The 18,447-nt window shown below is 36.6% G+C and overlaps 1 protein-coding gene across 1 annotated transcript; it reads left to right on the plus strand.

The window, feature by feature from the left end:
• Window positions 1-1,734: 1,734 nt before the first annotated feature.
• PACRGL (parkin coregulated like) lies at window positions 1,735-17,119 on the plus strand (the record flags this gene model as incomplete). The annotated part of the gene is made up of 9 exons (XM_082837864.1): window positions 1,735-1,786; window positions 1,903-2,051; window positions 4,415-4,482; window positions 6,155-6,245; window positions 8,987-9,121; window positions 9,596-9,703; window positions 13,260-13,340; window positions 16,188-16,285; window positions 17,051-17,119. 8 exons carry the CDS (start codon window positions 1,735-1,737, stop codon window positions 16,242-16,244), a joined length of 741 nt encoding a protein of 246 aa, XP_082693990.1. The 3' UTR covers window positions 16,245-16,285; window positions 17,051-17,119.
• Window positions 17,120-18,447: the final 1,328 nt, after the last annotated feature.

Below are 18,447 nucleotides of genomic sequence, written 5' to 3' on the forward strand. Positions count from 1 at the left end.
TTGAATAATCACTGAAGTGCAGTATTAGGTTGACGTAATTAAAGCCTGCCTTAGCTTATCTTAGAATATTATCTGACAAATTTAATGAACTAATTACCATATTTCTAGAAAATGCCTTGGGGATGAATGTGAAGTGTAATATTGGGAAGTAACTCATCTGCTGGTAGTAGGATGAGAAAATTAGATCAGTGTATTAAATCAAGAACGTTGAAATTTAAAATTATTCTGTGTACAGAAATAATCTTAACATTTAGTTTATCTTTACAAGGTACTTTGGTCACATCGTATTTGAAATATTTGGGGGCTGAATGTTACTACATGGAGCTTTGTCCTTGTGAAGATTTCTAATTTGTCAAGTGAATTAAAATAATCTCATGTTAGTACTCATTTAAGAAGGCATCAGCATTTATCCTGAAGAAGAGAAAACTAAGGAGTTATGACCCATGTCTTCAAATATTTGAAAAGCTGTCATTTGGAAGTGGAAGAAGACTTCACCTGTGTTGCCTTAAGAGAAGATCTTACAGATCTTTTAGAAAAATAATTAAAGACTTAAAGTGGGAAGTGCTCTAATGGAAGAATAATTGCAGTGTCATATATATGGGGGAATGGAGTAATCGGATAGAAATAAGAAGAAGGAAGCAGTGCATAAATCAGAGTGCTGTGGATGTGGACATTTGAGAAACAGAAGATCAGGAAAGGCTACATGGCACTTGGGATTGGAGCTAGACCTAGAAATACCAGCAGGCAGTTGAGTGTGTGAGTCTGAGTGTTGTGGTGGAAGAGTCCTTGAAATAATTTGATTAGGCAGGAAATCAAGGGCTATGAATGAGAGCTCTCCCATTAGCAGAAAAGAGGGAATTGTGAAAGAGGGAGAAGTGAACTACCATTCACTGGATAAGCAACTTTATATATTACCTTATTTAACCTTCAATAGCAGCCTTGATAGGTTTGTATTATTTCCCCCATTTTCATAGGTCAAGAAGTCAAGGCTCAGAGAGATTAAATAATCTGCTTAAATTCTTAAACATATAATTGGTAGAGATGAGATGCAGACTCAGATCTGAGCCCAAAGCTCCTACCTTGTCACACCACACTGATCACATCTGTAGGGTTGAGTGTAGGAAACGGAAGAAAAGGAGACAACAGAGATCCTAAATTTTTCAGCCTGAGGGACCAGAAAACTGGTTGTACCTTGAATTAACAAGAGGTTCATAACTTCAGTGTGATAACTTCAGTTTTCGTTACGTTCAATTTAGGGAACTTATGGTACATTTAGTAGGAGAGTTCATTTTGTCACTGGAAAAGTAGGACTTGTTATGCAGATGTTAACATTTGGAACTTTGGAAATATGGAGGCCAGAGAAGGTGAAGACAATATGGGACATGCCAGCCACTTTTTCCAGAAATCTGGTCTGCATTTTCTGAATATAGCCAGAGGATTACAATTGAGTTTCTAAACGTATATTTTGACTGTTTGAATGGAAAAATGCATATTTTTATACATCTTACTTTCTTACAGATGGTTTTTAGTTTACTGTTATCGATATTGAAGTTGATATAATTTCATATGTTCTTATTGGTCTTTCAGGTATTTTGTTCCATACCATACCTATTTTGTGGCTCTTTTACTGCATTTCCTACTCTGTTCTGTTTGGTCTTTATATTGTTAATGAATCCTTCTCCCCAAAAAAGTTGAAATCAAGTTTCATTTGACTGCAGGAGCAAAAGAGAAGCAATGCAGAAATCCGAGTGCCATAGAGGCGTACAGTTAAGAAACAGAGTGACAGGTACAGAATGTTGCTTTTAAATGAAGAGGTAAATTTTGTTAATGACACATTCTGTTATACTGATGGATGCAGGATGAGCTTTCACCTCTTCCTTGTTGACATTCTGTTTCTTCCAGATAACTGTGATCAAAGGACATCATCAAGTGCACAAATAAAACATAGGACTACAGTTCAACAAAGGAAATCCTCCTCGTCAGCCAGTTCTCCAGAATCTGCAAGACATCCTCGACCAAGTGATAAACTTAACCCTAAAACAATTAACCCTGTAGGTACCAAAGAGATTCCTGACTCAGTAGATTTCCGAAGTAGTAGACATTTTATTGAGCCATTCTGAATGTTATCCCAAGTTCTTTTCTTTGTTAGTTTTAAGCTAGTGGTGAAGGAAGGCATATGGTAATCATGATGAAGAATGGAGATAATGATGTGAGTGTGGAAGTGAGACAGTGTAAAGTAAAAACCAGCTTTGGTATATCCTACCACATTCATGGATGAGTATTGTAGAGTATAAAATAAATTGCATTATCAGCTTTCTTTTTTTTTTACTTTACTATGGTTATTGTACTTCCTAATATCAATGAGTAAACTTGTATTCAATTGCCATAGGATGAATTACATGCTTCTATAGTTGCATAAAGTCTCTGACCATTTGTCTATCATCTATAAATGAGCTCCACTAGAATTCTTAACTACAGCCCTAGTTTTCTTTTGCCTTCTCACAGCAATTTAATCACATTTAGCAAACATAAGATTCATGTACATAAACGTGGGTAATTGTAAGTTTCTAGATCAGTTTATCCAAAAAGTGAACACATTTGTGCTCCAACACCAGATGGTGTCTGGCCCAGCCTTACATAGGGTAAGATGATAATGGTTTCAGCCTTTAAAGGGGATTATGAGAGTGGCTGAGACATGGACTTTGATGGCAGGTAAAATATGGCAGATACTTAAGTAAGGATACAATGAACTATCCAAGGGAAGAGGGAGATTTTCTGACTTTATGAAAGGAAAATGGAAAATAGTTTAAGCTTCTATGTTCCTTCACTTCTTTCTGTAATTTGCAGTGTCAAGGAAATCAAACACGTGAAAAATGCCCTGATATCTCTGTGCTCTTGCTTCCTTTTCTCATGTTTCGTTGAGGGAGTTTATGGTGACACTTCAATTTTCTCCCTTTCTTTAAAGAAAAACTTTAGTAATAGTTAGTGGCCCTAGTCTAAATTTTATTAAAAATTAAGAAAAGCTTTGGGAAATAATTTAACGATTTGACTTGAGAATAGGGTATATTAGAAAAGACCGTGTCTAAGATATGTAAAAACTCCTGATCCAAAGCAAATCAGTTGGAAGTCGGGATAGTGGTTACCTTTGGGAGAAAAGGTGGGAAGGGGTTGGAAAGAGGCACCGGTAACATTCAGGTTTTCCGCCTGAGTGTTGGTACACAGGTATATTCACTTTTTGAGAACTCACTGATCTATACACAGTTTTTAAGACTTACATTTTTCTTAGCAGGAATTATAATTAGATAAATGAAATGTTAGTATTGCTGTGAATTGTCACACAGAACATAGGTTGAGCTTTGTAAATTAATCTTTTATTATAATATTATATTTTAATGAAATGTCATTTATGTATTTTTACTTAAAACATATGTGTTTTTCCAGAGGAAAAAGGGTTCGTTCTAAACTTAGACTTTTATGTACATTTTAAAATTACTGAATGTGACTTTAAAAAGTTTTTTTAGCTAGTTGTATCTTTCAAATAGATTAGTAAGTTTATATTTTGTAATTTAGACAGCTGTGTTTCATTTGATTATGTTCAAAGTACCATGTGGTAAAATATTTACTTTCTGTGCCTAAATTCTTAAGCCTCTGATCACTTACATTGAAATTACGTATGCTGCGATTGTTTAACTGTTGTGATTGATCATCTTTTAAATTATCTTTGAGAGTGCATATAGAATTAATTTAGTCATAAAATAATTATATAGAAAAACTGAAAGTTGTGAAGTTATATATCTAAGCAGACACATCTGGGCATGTGTTTGTGAGAGTCTTGCTCTGTCTTCAACTCTGTCACTCCTGTTCATCCTAAGACTGATTTTTATTGAAGCACAAAACCAGATTGGAGAAATTACAGGTTCTCTGACCATCCAAGACCGTGCATATTTGAGTGGAGGAGAAGTAGGAGATGTGTGGGAGGTTGAAAACACATTATACTTTCCCTGTACACCTTTTCTCCATTTAGTCCTCACTTTGAAAGGTCACAGTGCAGAAGGGGTGGAAAGATGTTATTATCTTTATTGTATTTGTTTATAGTATTTATATTTAAAAATATTTATCTATAGTATATTTATTTTATATATGGTTTCAGCTACCTTCAAACCTTCTGAAACAAGTTAAGGGTAAAAGGAAATATACAAAATGCGTTTGTGGTTGTGGTTTCAGTATTGAGAGGATTGATCATTTTTCTTAGCCATTTTTCTGAGTAGAATGATGTTGTACTTGATATGAGCGTGGTGGCTTGGAAGTCAGGGTGTCCATCTGCCTCTGACCGCAACAGGATTGAAGTTGATTAGGTATCACAAAGTGGAGGTGATAGTAATATTTATTGTATTCTTGTCATTTTTTATTTCAGTTTGGTGAACAGTCACGAGCCCCTTCTGCATTTGCAGCTATTTACTCTAAGGGAGGTGTTCCTTGCAGGTAAAATCAGTACAAGTTATAATTGACTATATTATTCAAAATAATTGAGTAAAATCAATACAGTTTTCAGTTTAAAGTTTTGAAAAATTTATTTACTAGGGAGGTTGAAATAATGGTGACTTATTCATACTTTGGCTGTTGGAGTGGTATAGATCCTGGGACATTGTTGAAGAAAATCATTTTAATTCCAAAATAGAATTACTGATAGATGTACAGTAAACCACCAAATAATTTAAGAAATTGAATGAACCAGTTTCTAAAACAATTTAAGCATTCATAGGCTTGGGCGAATTTCAAATAAATAATCCTTTTTTGTTCGTGAACTGGAAGTTGACAATTTAATGAAATTGTTTCATTATTTTTTTAATTATACTTCAAAAATCAAAGATTTACAATTGTATTTATTGAAATTATACTTATTAATGAGTAATATAGCTGTTTTTGTTTACTTTTGATGCAGTTCTTGTAGCCCTCTTGGATAGAGATCAAAACTATTTTAAAGCAGACGATGCAGGTTACTAATAGAGTGATATCATTTTAAGATTTCACTATTGAGAAACATTAATTTCTTCTAAGTATAACCAGTTTTAGCCTGTTATAGATGATAGAAAATTTTGTTTTCATTGTGGAAAGAATAATCAAAACATTCTTTTTGTTGTTCTAAAGTTAAAGAAATGTAGTTTTTAGTGGTATTTTCAGATTTGGAGGGCTAGGAGTGAAAAATAAGCTCAGGAAGCATTCTTTAATTTATTGTTGTTATTATTTTGTATTTGCATTCTGAATTGAAACTCTATTTTAAGGGTCTTATACCCCCTCCCCACTCTGAGAACTTATTATTGCTAAAAATATAAAAACAGTCTTGCCGAGGCTTCTTGCTATTATGAAAAGAAGGTGTCAAGTTGAGAACATTACAAAAGGAGCGTGAAGTAACAGTTGAGTGTGTTGAATAAGTTCACGGTCATGAGTGTGATGATGGTTCCATGGGTGTATTCATACATCAAAACTTACCAAATTCTATACTGTATAACAGTGTCCATTTTATTATGTGTTGGTTATGTCTCAATAAAGGCTGTTAAAAAGAAAAAAAGCAGCAGCAGCAGTGACTTTAATTCAAGGGGCTGCCTCTTTGTTACCCTGCATGGGCCATTGCACCTTCCTGGCCTCAGTTTTCTTCTCTTTAACAGGGATAAAACCTGGCTTGCCTTTAGATTATTCATGTTAGGGTTAAATGATTTACATCTGAAAAATAATGTTACTTATTAAAAAATCATTGTTTCTAATTATCACATTTTGTTTGCATGTTTTGTGGTAGGTTTGCTATAGTTTTGTCTATATTATTTGGTTATAATTATAACTGAAACATATCAACTGTAACATTTGCATTAAGACACAAATAGCAACATGCTGGAACTCCAGAATTGTAGGCTAAACAAATGTGGAGTTTAGTTTTGCCACCAAACAATTTTGCTAAAAGAGTAGGAATTTGTAGGATTATAAATATATAATTATTGCTTTATAAGATGCCTTTGTAACATCATTTAAGGTCATAGTATTCCTACATGTTACAAAATAATTCTAATATGATTATGTTCTAGAAAGAATATGTATATGTTAGATAATCACTGCTTAATATATGTTGTCCTTGTTACATGCACTGCCTTTTATATTTTAGATTGGTCCATGGTTCAGTAAAACACAGGTTACAGTGGGAGTGTCCTCCTGAAAAGCTTCCATTTGATCCTCTTCTTATTACTTTAGCTGAGGTAAATACTCTATCCTTCCTAAATGTTTATGGAAAACAAATTTTTTAAATTGTGTTAAATGTTATTTTGTAACTCATCAGTAAATACTTTTGAAATAAAAGCCAAACAACAGTATTAAAGCACCACGTTCCCTTAGGAACTAATTATGATTGGTATATGTTTATTAAACTGTTTAAACAGCTTTATAAACATGAAATTAAACATGAAACATGAAATCTGCACAGGTATTTATAGATAAGTGGATAAAATATTCATATTTAATTTAAAAAAAAGTTCTTGGAATCAAATTGAATTAGTCAAATCAGAAGAATATCACTGATTTGAACTTATATTGCATCAGATAACAATTACTGATTGGTCTTTCTTTATAGAAGCAGGCACCTTTAATATGATATGTTTCTTAGGGAACTGATATTACCTACCTAATGTTCTTTGGGAGAATTCTCTGGGCTTTTGCCTACTGGTACATTTTAAGTAGAATATCATGGAGATGGTTTTTGTAGAGGATTTTAGAAAAACTGCTGATAGGTTCCTTTATATTATTTAACATCTGTGTCAGGAAAACAGTTGGCATAGTATTAGCTTGAAGAGAGTCAGTGATATCTCCTGTGAATTTTATTATTTATAAATGTATAGAGTTAGAGTCAGAAGTTGAGAAGTGAATTAACCAGTTGTACTTAACCTTTGAGATACTTGTCTTCTTTAAGAGTTAAGGATCATTTTTGTTGTTGTTGATGTTAAGAACGACAGCAAGAGCTTCGATGGTATTAATCTGAATAGGCAGTGCCTCTAGGATAAGTCATACAGTAATAAGTAATCTAAATAAAATACAACACAGAAAAAACTCAAGCTTTTTTTCTTCATTTAAAGAAACATTTGCTTTTCCTATAAAACTAGTAGGGAGGGCCAGGTGGTGCCAAAACAGAAAAGTAGATAATTGTGCTGATTGAGATTTCTTAATTATAGTGAATCCTTAGAATTTCTAGTTCCTCCTTTAGTTTTCCAAGTATACTTACTCTTTTAAATGGACATAACAGTTACTACTGAAGACTGCCGAATTTTCTTAGGTCTCAGCTTTTCTTAATTTGTACCTCAACTTGCCGAAGGTATTTTGGTGTAATAAGCAGTATATTTTTATGGGTAGCCTATTTTGAAATTAAATTTTAATTAGTCTCTTAAACTTGGTATTGAAAACTAAAGATGTTCTAATATTTCATTAGTTCTTTTTTAAACTTTTTATATATGGTAGCAAACAATATTTTAGATGAATCAAAACTATAGTGATACCTTTACAAACATACTGTAGCTAATCACAAGGAACGGGGAGTGCTTTAACTTGGGGAGTCCCCAAAGGGACTCTGAGTTTAGTTTAGACCTCATAAAGTCAGTCTTTTAAATACCCGTTTTCCAAACACCAATGCTTTTATTTGTGTACTGGGTAAACTCCACTCATTTAATAATGAGGAAATAGTGACAGAACCAGCACTATTTAAATCCATTTCACCTCTTGACCTGAGATTCCTCATCTCTAAAATGAAAAGGATAGGGGTGCTCCTAACACCATAGAACCTGTGTTCCAAAATGGTGCTGGTGTGATTGGCATCATAGTTTTCAAAAGCATGACAGCATCTAGGAGAAGTGCTTCATCACCGTTTGGAAGCAGATAGTTTGGTCTCAAGGACAAATTGTTTGAAAATTAGTATTTTTAGGCCTGACCCTGCAGCTGGTTATAGTTATTCCAAATAATAATTAGTCAAACTGAGGGAATGTTGCCATTGCTTTCTTTCTTTTTTTTTTTAACATCTTTATTGGAGTATAATTGCTTTACAGTGGTGTGTTAGTTTCTGCTGTATAACAAAGCGAATCAGTTATACATAAACATATATCCCCATATCTCCTCTCTCTTGCGTATCCCTCCCACCCTCCCTATCCCACCCCTCTAGATTTCTTTCTTTGTTTTATCTTTTCAAAAAAGGTACCTATTTTATCCTGACTCAAAGTGATCAGTTACATCAAAAGACTACTGTCTAATTGTTCCTAATGCATTTGGGGTGAAAGGCATAGTAAGAAATGATTTACAGTGGGTTTTTTTTCATATTTTTGTTTGACATTCTGATGTTAAAAATGGCATTTGATATCTTACAATGCATTTTAGACATAGTATAAGGTTTGTCTTAGTATTTAAATATGAAGGAAATATAATATTTTAGAAAGTCATTAAACAAGTTGCAAAATCACCTTTAAGATAAGGGTCCAGTAATTTTGCATTCATAAGGTAGAGTTTATTAACATACATTTTAGACTAATTTGCTCTGATTTCAGGCAGTGTTTGGGAGTATATACAACATGTTTTTAGTCTCTAGTGAGGTTTTTTTTCCTTCTCTTTATTTCTTTTTATTTCTTTCCTCTCCCACCTGTTCTCCTTTCTCTTTTTTCTGTTTTCTTTTCTTTATTTCTTTTACTTTTCCTTGCTTCTCCTTTGATTTTTCCTGTTCCTTTTATTTTTTTCTTATTCTTTTTCTTTTCCTTTCCTTCTTTTCTTGGTTAGAGATCCCTCCTGCCTCATGTATGTCCTGTGTTCCACGATTTCTTAGTTTAATTGAAATTGTAATTACTGAAATTATATTTCACAAATAGGAATAATAAAACTTGATTTTTACTTACACAAGTAAGGATTAATTTTTTTGGTATTAGCATCACTAAATGGGTAGTAAATCATGTTTTTGTCTTTGTTTTGGCAGGGTCTGAGGGAGACTAAACATCCATACACCTTTGTGTCAAAGGAGGGTTTTAGAGAATTACTTTTGGTCACAGGTGCTCTTGAAAAAGCTGTGCCTTTGCTTCCTAGACTGATTCCTGTGCTGAAGGCAGCTCTGGTATGTCCTTTATTCCTTTAGACTTTCTGTGGTACATTTAGAATATTTCATGTCTTTTTTTCTTTCAAATTATATGCAAATTTGTTCTTTACCTGTGATTTTGATGTGTGTGCAGAATTAGGCCACTGTTATTCAGGGCCAGATGATTACTTCCTGGAAGACACCTTGGGAGGATGTACTAAAGGTAAAAAGGGACATCTTGAGTAATTAGAGAAAATAATGAACCTCAAATCAGTCTTTCTGTAGGCTACAACATATTTTAATTAATGTTTCAGTCAAGCCAAATTTGGATTTTGCTTCTGGATGTCCTGTACTAAAGGTTATGTTTTAAATTCTGGGTTTGGTTGACTATCTTCTAGGACTGAATGTTCAATCTCTTTTTCTCTACCTGCTTGCCCTTTCTCCTCACCCATCCTGCCTTCTCCCCTCTTTCTGTCCTTGCCTGTGCCCCCCTAACCACCCAACCCTCCCCAGGTCCACTTGGATGATGAAGTGTTTGAAAGAGGATTGAATGCTCTGGTACAGTTAAGTGTCGTTGTTGGCCCTTCTCTAAATGACCATCTGAAACATCTGCTTACAAGTGTAAGTACTGAAAAGATTAGGTAGGGATTGTGTATATGTATCTCTTCCTGATGTAATGGCTTCAAATTAATCATTAAAATGATTCAAAACATTAAGAAAACCTTATCATCCTAACCAAAAAATATAGACGTCAGACCTAGTTGTTCATAAAATATTTTTACTAGTGGACATGGAAAGCAGCCACATGAGCAAATTTAGAGTTGTAATCAAAGTAAGCAGAAGTTGAATGGACAAAAATTAATGAAGTGTGAGGACTTCATGGCTATGTGGACTGGCTATGAATTATAAGCAGAGCTTATACGTATTCTTGTGGAATTGGATATTGTCAAAGTGATGTTCTTCATCTTTTTCTTTGTTTCACATTGTAAGTTTTTTAGTGGGTCTGTAGCATTCAGGATGAGACATTTTCCTGTTAGGAGTAGTTTAACCATATCACAAACTTATATTGGGGCACTCTGCAGTTCAAGTGGTCCCCAAGACCACCCTTAGGTTGAACAACTTGCTGAAAGGACTCATGGAACTCAGAGAAGCTGTTATTCAGTGTTGCAGTTTATTACAGTGAAAGGATACAGATTGAAGTCGGCCAAGGGAGGAGGTGCATGGAGCAGGGCTGAGAGAGACCAGGTGTGGAGCTTCAGTTGTCCTCTCCCAGTGGAGCTGTGTGGCCAGTGCTTGCATTTTCCAGCAGTGACGTCTGGCATGATGCATGGAGTATTGCCAGCACGGGAAGCTCACCTGAGCCTGGGTGTCCAGGGTTCTCATTAGAAGTTTGTCACATGGCATCACCGCCTGCCTGCCTGGTTGACCTTGGTCTCCAGCCTCTAGAAGTTGAGCTGATACTTTGTGGCCCGGGGCCCCCACTTAAATCACTGTTGTTAGCATTGACTATCTGGTGTGGCCCAAGGCCCCAGGTAAACAAAGACATTCTTATCTGGAAGGACCTTCCAAGAGCTTCAAGGTTTCCATCCAGGAGCCAGGGGCAAGGACCAAGCCTTTCTTTATGCAGAGTTAATCCTTTACTGCACACACTGAAAGAAAGATTAAAGTCCTGGCTGGGATAAGCTGTAGCTAGAATTTCTCTGCATGCATCCTTCTGTAGTTCAGAGCAGAGACATCTATGTTGATCATAGTTCCACTTTTTTCTTGGACCCATCCACCTGAGAGATCCTAGAAGTGTATTTTTAACTTCTTATTCTGCAGATAGACTAATACACCCCAGGAGCCACCTGGCTAAGCCTATGGAAAGAAGGGGTGGTGGTGCAAGTAGGGGTGCTGTGGTTAGAAATGGTAGGAGATAAAGTCCCACCATGGGTCTGGTGGGGAGAAGACAGAGTGAGACCAGACTCTCAAATGTTAACATATGGGGAGTCTCAGGACAGAAGGAGGAGAATCCTGGCAGATCCTTGCTTATCACCCTCAGGTCAGCAGGTTGGGTTGTGGCTGACTAGCTACAGGAATTTCACAGTAATATGTAGAATGACTCATTGTAGATTGATTGCTTCGTTCAAACATTCAGCAGTTCAACATAAATCTGCTGTTCTCTGCCTTCCCATTTTGTGTCAGGTATCATGTGAGGCACAGGGAATATAATGCTGAACAAAACCAGATATGCCCCCTGTCCTTGTGGAGGTTGGTTTTTGTTTGGGGGAGAAATAAGTAGCAAGGACGTCCTCTGAGAGAATTAGGATGAGGTGAAGAGGAAGTGACATGGAGATAAAAGGATCCTTCCCCCAACTGGAAGTTGAGCTTCCTAAACAGCCTCCCATTCCTGCCCAGTGTTGGCGGAGGGAGAAGACCAGATCAACAGTTAAACTATTTTCTTTTTTTTTTAAGGGACGGTAGCATTAATCTTTGGTCAGTCACATTCCTCCTCACAGCTCTGCTTTTCCTAAGACAAGGACTGACTGAAAGGACCTCTTCCCTTCATGGGGCGGCAACACTTTGGGGAGACCTAGCTACCACACTGGGCTTCACACCCCAGTGGGATTCCACAGAGGAGAGATCCTTGGAAACAGGACATGTGGAGGTTTGTCCCTGGTCTGTTAGCTACATACCATGAGGACCACTGAGGCGCTAGATGCTCCCTCCCCTCCCCTCATCCACCACCCCCTTCAGCCAGAAAGGCTCCACTTTCATGTCTCATAAACTTCTACGTTAGGTGTTTATTTTAAGAAAGGACTCGTCTTCCAGAAAAAGAATTTCAAAACAAGTTACTGAACCTATATACAACTGATTTTCTTCATATGTGAAATAAGTCATATCCTTTCTGAGCTTCAACTCTGAGAGACTGTCCACTGACCCTAGGACAGTGATCCTCAAACTTGAAGGAAGAAAGAAAGAAATCACCTGGGAATCTTGCTAAAAGTGCAGAACCTGGGCCTTTGTCCTGCGATTCTGATACAGCAATTTATGGGGTGGGACCAAGAATCTGTACTTTGTAAATGGGCATCTGTGGTGGTTCTGATGGTGGTGGTTCATTGTTTGTCCTGCACTCCCATGCCTGAGAACATGGTCTCGAAGAAAGCAAACTTAAGATCTATAAGAGGTGCCTTTTCTGCTCATCCCCAGGATGTTGATAAGCCCAGCCTGTCCTCTCTTTTAGAGTTGCTTTTCTCACATTTTTAATCTTTCTGGGTGTCTCTTCTGACCCTCCCTAACCTTTGATGACCTGCTGAAAGGACCCATTCCTCAGTGCTCAGTGGTGGGAAGTATGCCGGGGTTACTCACAGATCTGGGAAGAGGAAGAACCAGAAACCTACTCTAGGACAGGGGCTTTATGTGTTTGATCAATGAGGAATTCTTGCCTGGGCTCCATTTTTATCCCCAAAAGGTGGAGCCGTGAGCAAGTCCTGCTGTAGCTGAAATGTTTAGGTCTTTGGGTGAGTGTTGCAGACACTTGGTGGGAGAACACAGTTATGAGTTGTGCCTGAGGGCCTGAATTGCGCCGTTTCCCTCTTTGCTCTTGTTCTCGCTCACCTGTGCTCTCTCCCTTCTTAGCCAGAGCTCCACCTGTCCAAGGAGGCCCCTTCAGGACATAGCTGGGAGTGATAGGTGGTCTTGTGGTTTTTAGTCTGATTCTTTTGCCTGCCACTGTTAACTGAGTTATTCATGTAAATGCTCTGTTCTGTGGTCTCTTCCTTTTTTAACTGTAGGAAACACGTGTGTTTTAGAAGCTTAGCTTTCCATCGTAGTCCTGCAGATGCTCTTGCAAATTACAGAATGGGAATGTATACAATTTCTTAGAAAACTTACTCTGGAAAACTTACAGTATGCTAGTACTGTAGTAGATTTTGTAGGGTTGGTATTGTTTCAGATAATAGAAATCCATTTTTTTAAACAAATACAGTGGTGTCTATTATATGTAAATTTAAATGAGATGTTTCCTAAAAGAGGCCTTGAAATCTAAAACAAATTAAGCGGGGTTTATGTACTTACTATACAGTAAAGACTCAATGGTATTATTTCTAGTTAGCCTATTAGTGAAGTTTTACTTATGTTTATAGTGAATAGTGTTACGTTTTCAAATCATTTCATTCCCTTAATCTTATTTGAAAAGCTTTCCAGGAGACTAAGGGATAAGAAATTCAAAGAACCAATCACCACTGCATTACAGAAGCTGGAGCAGCATGGTGGAAGTGTAAGTGAGCATTATTCCCCATAAATCATACTTTTTAAACATTTCAGTTGTACTATGAAATTGACTGAATAACATATATTGTCTCACTTCAGGCTCAAGTAACCACATGGAGTTGATATTATTATTCTCATTTTAGAGCTCAGAGTTTCTGTCTTGCCGAGGTTACACAGTTTTGTTTTGTCTTTCTTAATTGAAGTATAGTTGATTTACAATGTTGTGTTAGTTTCAGGTGTACAGCACAGTGATTCAGTTATACATATATGTGTGTGCGTGTGTGTGTGTGTGTGTGTGTGTACATATTCTTTTTCAGGTGCTTTTCCCTTATAGGTTATTATAAAATATTGAGTGTAGTTCCCTGTGCTATACAGTAGGTCACACAGTTTATAAGCACGAGGATTCAGACCCAGGTTAACATAGGGCCTGTGCACTGCACCGTGCTTACTGTACCACACTCTGTGTAGTACAGCTGTACGTTTTTTTAAATTTTGGTTGTATTTTGTATGTTTTTGCTTTGACCCTTGGGAAATTAAGAAAACAAAAGGATTAACTTAACTCGTTGAAGAAAAAGTGTTATTTTTCCTTTCATTTGCCATCTTCTCTGTCTGAAAAATTTACAATCTGCCCATAATCGAAGATTGAAATGAGGTTCCCAGGTGGCTGCGTTGTTCTCTCTGGAAGGCATGTGTGCTCGCTCGAACATGCTCACATGCACACAGAGGAATGATTCAGCTGACTAGTCTAACTTGCAAGAAGGTGCAGAGCCGTGGGGGATTGCATTACTGTCTGTGTGTTGTGAAATAACTGGGTTAATTGAATTTTCATCACTTGAAAGAAGTGTTCAAATAATCTAGTCTTGGAAATATTTCCATAATGCAGTAATTCCACCATGTTTTGGAGATTACATTTAATCAGATCTTAATGATAGAGTTGCATGTGATTATCTTAACATTGTAGAACTGAGTTACACTCTAGGTATTTGATTATAAAGAAAATTTGCGTGATCGATACAATCTTAAAACGGCAGATGTTTGAGTTTAAGCATTGCCTAAATTACTTAATTTGACCAATTTCAGTGACTTTTAAAACTGATTATATTCTTTTCGTGATGAATGCCTAGAATAAAGTTTATGAGGAGGAAGTCAGTCCCTGGGCTACTAGATGATGAATTTCTTTGTTGTGTGTGGGTCTAGGCGGAGGGTTAGCCTTCTGACACCTTGTTGAGATGCACAGAATCATCCCGCAGTCAATCCAGTGTCCCTTCCCAGCAGAAAGGAGATTCTTCTTGCTTACAGATGTGTTGTTCTGAGAATTGGAATGTGAAATAATTCGCCCTTTCCTCTCTGTGAAATGCAAATAAACACATGCTAAATAACATGGCAAGGCTTTTCAATCTGAAACTCTCCCCAGATGGTTTTCACACGTCCTGTGCAGGTATGGGACATGGGCGATTAGAAAGGGGTGGGCCCAGCAGGTTAGATTTCTTGGGGGTGTGTGTGGAGGAGGGGATAGTTTTTGAGTAAATACAGGTTAGAAATAGCACACTAGGATTTGGAGGGGGAATACTGAGGATGTAGGTGACCAATCCAAGGGTCCCAGTGATAGCTAGCAAGGAAGTTCTCTTATTGCCACTCAATCTCATTAGTTTTTAATCATGCTAATACAGAATTTAAAAAGATTTTGAAGTTATAAGGACTATTAAGTGTTGTTTATTCCCTCATACTTTTGCTCTTCTTGTTCCCCCTTCTAATGTCCTACATAATATTTTAGTAATAATTAATGTAATTGCAACAGGAAGTTTCAATCACATATCAAAGACTTCCCCTTGGCTTAATTATTATTGTGCTTGCTTTAGGTACTTTATAATCCATCATGAAATTAATGATGTTCTTTCCTTTCTAAAAACTTAAATGTTTACATCTTTCTCTTTCTTTAAATATTGGAGATGAGTCTTTATGAGAGATTCTTCTCAATATTATAGTTTCTCATTTCTTAAGGCTCATGTGTATCACAATGATGAAAAGACTCAACTTCTAGAGAAACTAAAATATCAGTTACAGACAGCCAGTGTCATTTTTTAGAACTAATCAGTTTGCTATCTGCCTTAAACTGAAATTGGTTCATTCTCAGCCTGATTTAATTTTCTTTTTTTTTTGGCGGTACGCGGGCCTCTCACTGTTGTGGCCTCTCCCGTTGTGTAGCACAGGCTCTGGATGCACAGGCTCAGCGGCCATGGCTCCCGGGCCCAGCCGCTCCGCGGCATGTGGGATCTTCCCGGACCGGGGCACGAACCCGTGTCCCCTGCATCAGCAGGCAGACTCTCAACCACTGCGCCACCAGGGAAGCCCTAATTTTCTTTTTAAACAATATACACATTAGTCTTGAAAAAAATACATACATATATACATCCTGATCTTTATCGAGCAAGTAAGAACTTACTACATGAGAGGTACTCTACTGAGTATATTTTAGACATTAAACTCATTTAATCTTCGCTACATCCCTCAGAGGTGGATTTTTGTTGTTATCCCCCCCGTAAAGAGCTAGAAACTGAGATGCAGAGAAGTAATTAGCCCCAGATTTGCCAGTGAAGTGACTGGCAGAAGCTGGATTCAAGCACTGGTAGTCTGGTTCCTAACTATTTTTCTAGTTAAATATTTTTAAACCACAAAAAGAGACAACGTATATTTTATTTAACTCATAAAAAAAGTTCTGTTTCCATCATTCTGCTCCTATCCCATTTTGTGTTTGGAGTTTTGAATACTTTTTTAGGCATGCTCCTGCAAATGTAGTACCTCTTAGGGGAACCCTGCATGATACTAATGAGGCTAAATTTTTTTCTGTTGACAGGGAAGCCTTATCATCATCAAATCTAAAATTCCAACCTATTGCTCCATATACTGCTGAAGAAACTAGCCCTGGTGACAGGTGTTAAACGCTGACCACGGGTATGCACGGAACCTTTTCAGATTCACTTCACTTTATTCTTTTGTAAATCACAACCACCCTTCATTATTCCTGGCTTTAGATGAGTATACACAATTCCACTGAATCATAGTACAAGTTATTCATTAAAAAAAAAGAGTGGTTGATGGAAAACTATTAAAAAATAAGTTCTATAATAGTACAATCTCGTGGGGTTTATTTTTTCATATTTTTTATGGTTTGTGTGAGCAAGTTATTTGGTTTACAATGGATGTGTTTGTATATATTTTCTAGTGCCTTTTATATATAACATTTATACAGTTCGTGTGTAGCTATGCACTTACTTTTAGACATTTTGCCATTTCCGGGTTTTATATTTATCAAGTCTATGAAAATTTCAAATAGTGGACAAACATTTGTGAATTCACTGTTAATTATTGTTTGTAAATATGTATTTTATAATGTAGAATGCTTGGAAATAATTTTGAGTATTCTAGTTTTAAGAAAAAACTTTTTAATGTGTAAGTTCTCTTATAAGTATGGTTGTTTATTACAAATCATTAAAACTACCTAAACTTTAGGTATTAATTTAAGTAAATGTTATTTTTGTAATTCATAGTCTGAAAATACTGATATTCAGTACATGAAGATACTCAGAAATTAAAATCTTAAAAGTCTTACATGTATTCAGTGATTTTGTTGTGCTTGCTTATGTTTAACAATTAATTCAGTTGAAAAAGCTTTTAAAACGTAAGTTACAAGTGTAGCTCTGAATGTTGATGTTACAGAAGCTGATTCTGGATCATTCTACAGGGAAAGGAGTAGAGGGAGAGAAACATCTGGGCAGGAAGAGCGCCGTTAGGGACCCGGCTGGCCACACCAAATCCAAGGCTAACAGACTTCTGAAGGGCTGGAGATTAGGGGCAGCAATATTCTGTCCCAGAAGCCTCGGAGAACACCCTTTCTTTGCTCCATCCTCAGGTACCAAGAGTGATCTCTTTGTAATTCTCATTTCAGATCCAGTCTCACGGATGTAACTTAAAATAGGAGGAGTTTCTGAAGAGTGTTAACAGCAGAAATGCTCCTCCTCCCTCAGAGCTCCTATCATTCCTGGTCCCCTGGCTGGCACACTCTGTCCTCAAGTGTCTAGTCACATCCTCAGGTCGCATCTGCTCACAGGCCTGCCTGCCCACTGGCCTTGCCCTGACTCCTCTATCCTTGCACTTAGCTCCACCCAAAGACCAAGATCTCTACCTTTTAGAAAAATGCCATAAGAAAAATGTAACGTTTTTAATCTAGTAATTATAAAATTTATTGCAATAAAGACCTGTAACATAGACAGTAGAGTTATAAACATTTTATTTTCTTTTATTTTTTCTTTTTGAAATACAAAATGTGCACATTGAATTTACACAAACACGTGATGGCCAAGTTCAGTGTACATGTATTGTACTACTCTTAATTTCTACACTGGTGATAGCAGGGCAGCTTTCAACATCCTATCTCTACACCAGAATAGATACCTGATTTATTGTTGCAAAGACAGTTGCAAATTTCCTCCTACTCTAGCCTCTTGGTCTTTGTGATATTTCTGCAAAACAAACAGGGAAGGTGTGTGTATCTTTAGTAATATTGTGGCAACTTTACAATTTTGGCTTAAGAAGATCATTAAAAATAATCTGAATTATTGGAGTTTTATGATGAGCTAAATCATAATACAATCCAGATGAGTTGCTTAGCACTTATATTCCTTTTCTATTAAATTTTGATATTATAGTTCTCGATATAATGGAATCACTGGTGCTTTCAAAGTGAATTCTGCTTGCTGTTTGTTCTTGGTAGGCATTAGGGTAGCAAAGGTTTGTTTGTCCCTAAATGGCATCTAATGTAAAGGTGCCATGAGGGAGTCAGGAAAGAGGATGGAATAGGCCTTGAATGCAGTTAAGGATTACTTGTTGCTAAGCATTGCCACATACTGGATGACAGATGTCCTGACCCTTTGCTAAGCCTGTGGACATCCTCGCTTTGTTTCACACCTTCTTGGACTTCCACTTAGTGACATAACAGTCAACCTGTAGGACTGAACAAATCCAAAATTACATACATCATGTAGACCTTGGCTGTAATATGTATTATGAAAAATTAAGAAATGCTTATTAAATAAGCTTTATTAGGCATATGCTGA

Source organism: Leucopleurus acutus (assembly GCF_964270905.1).
Source record: "Leucopleurus acutus genome assembly, chromosome: 4".
Taxonomy (NCBI): Eukaryota; Metazoa; Chordata; class Mammalia; order Artiodactyla; family Delphinidae; genus Leucopleurus; species Leucopleurus acutus.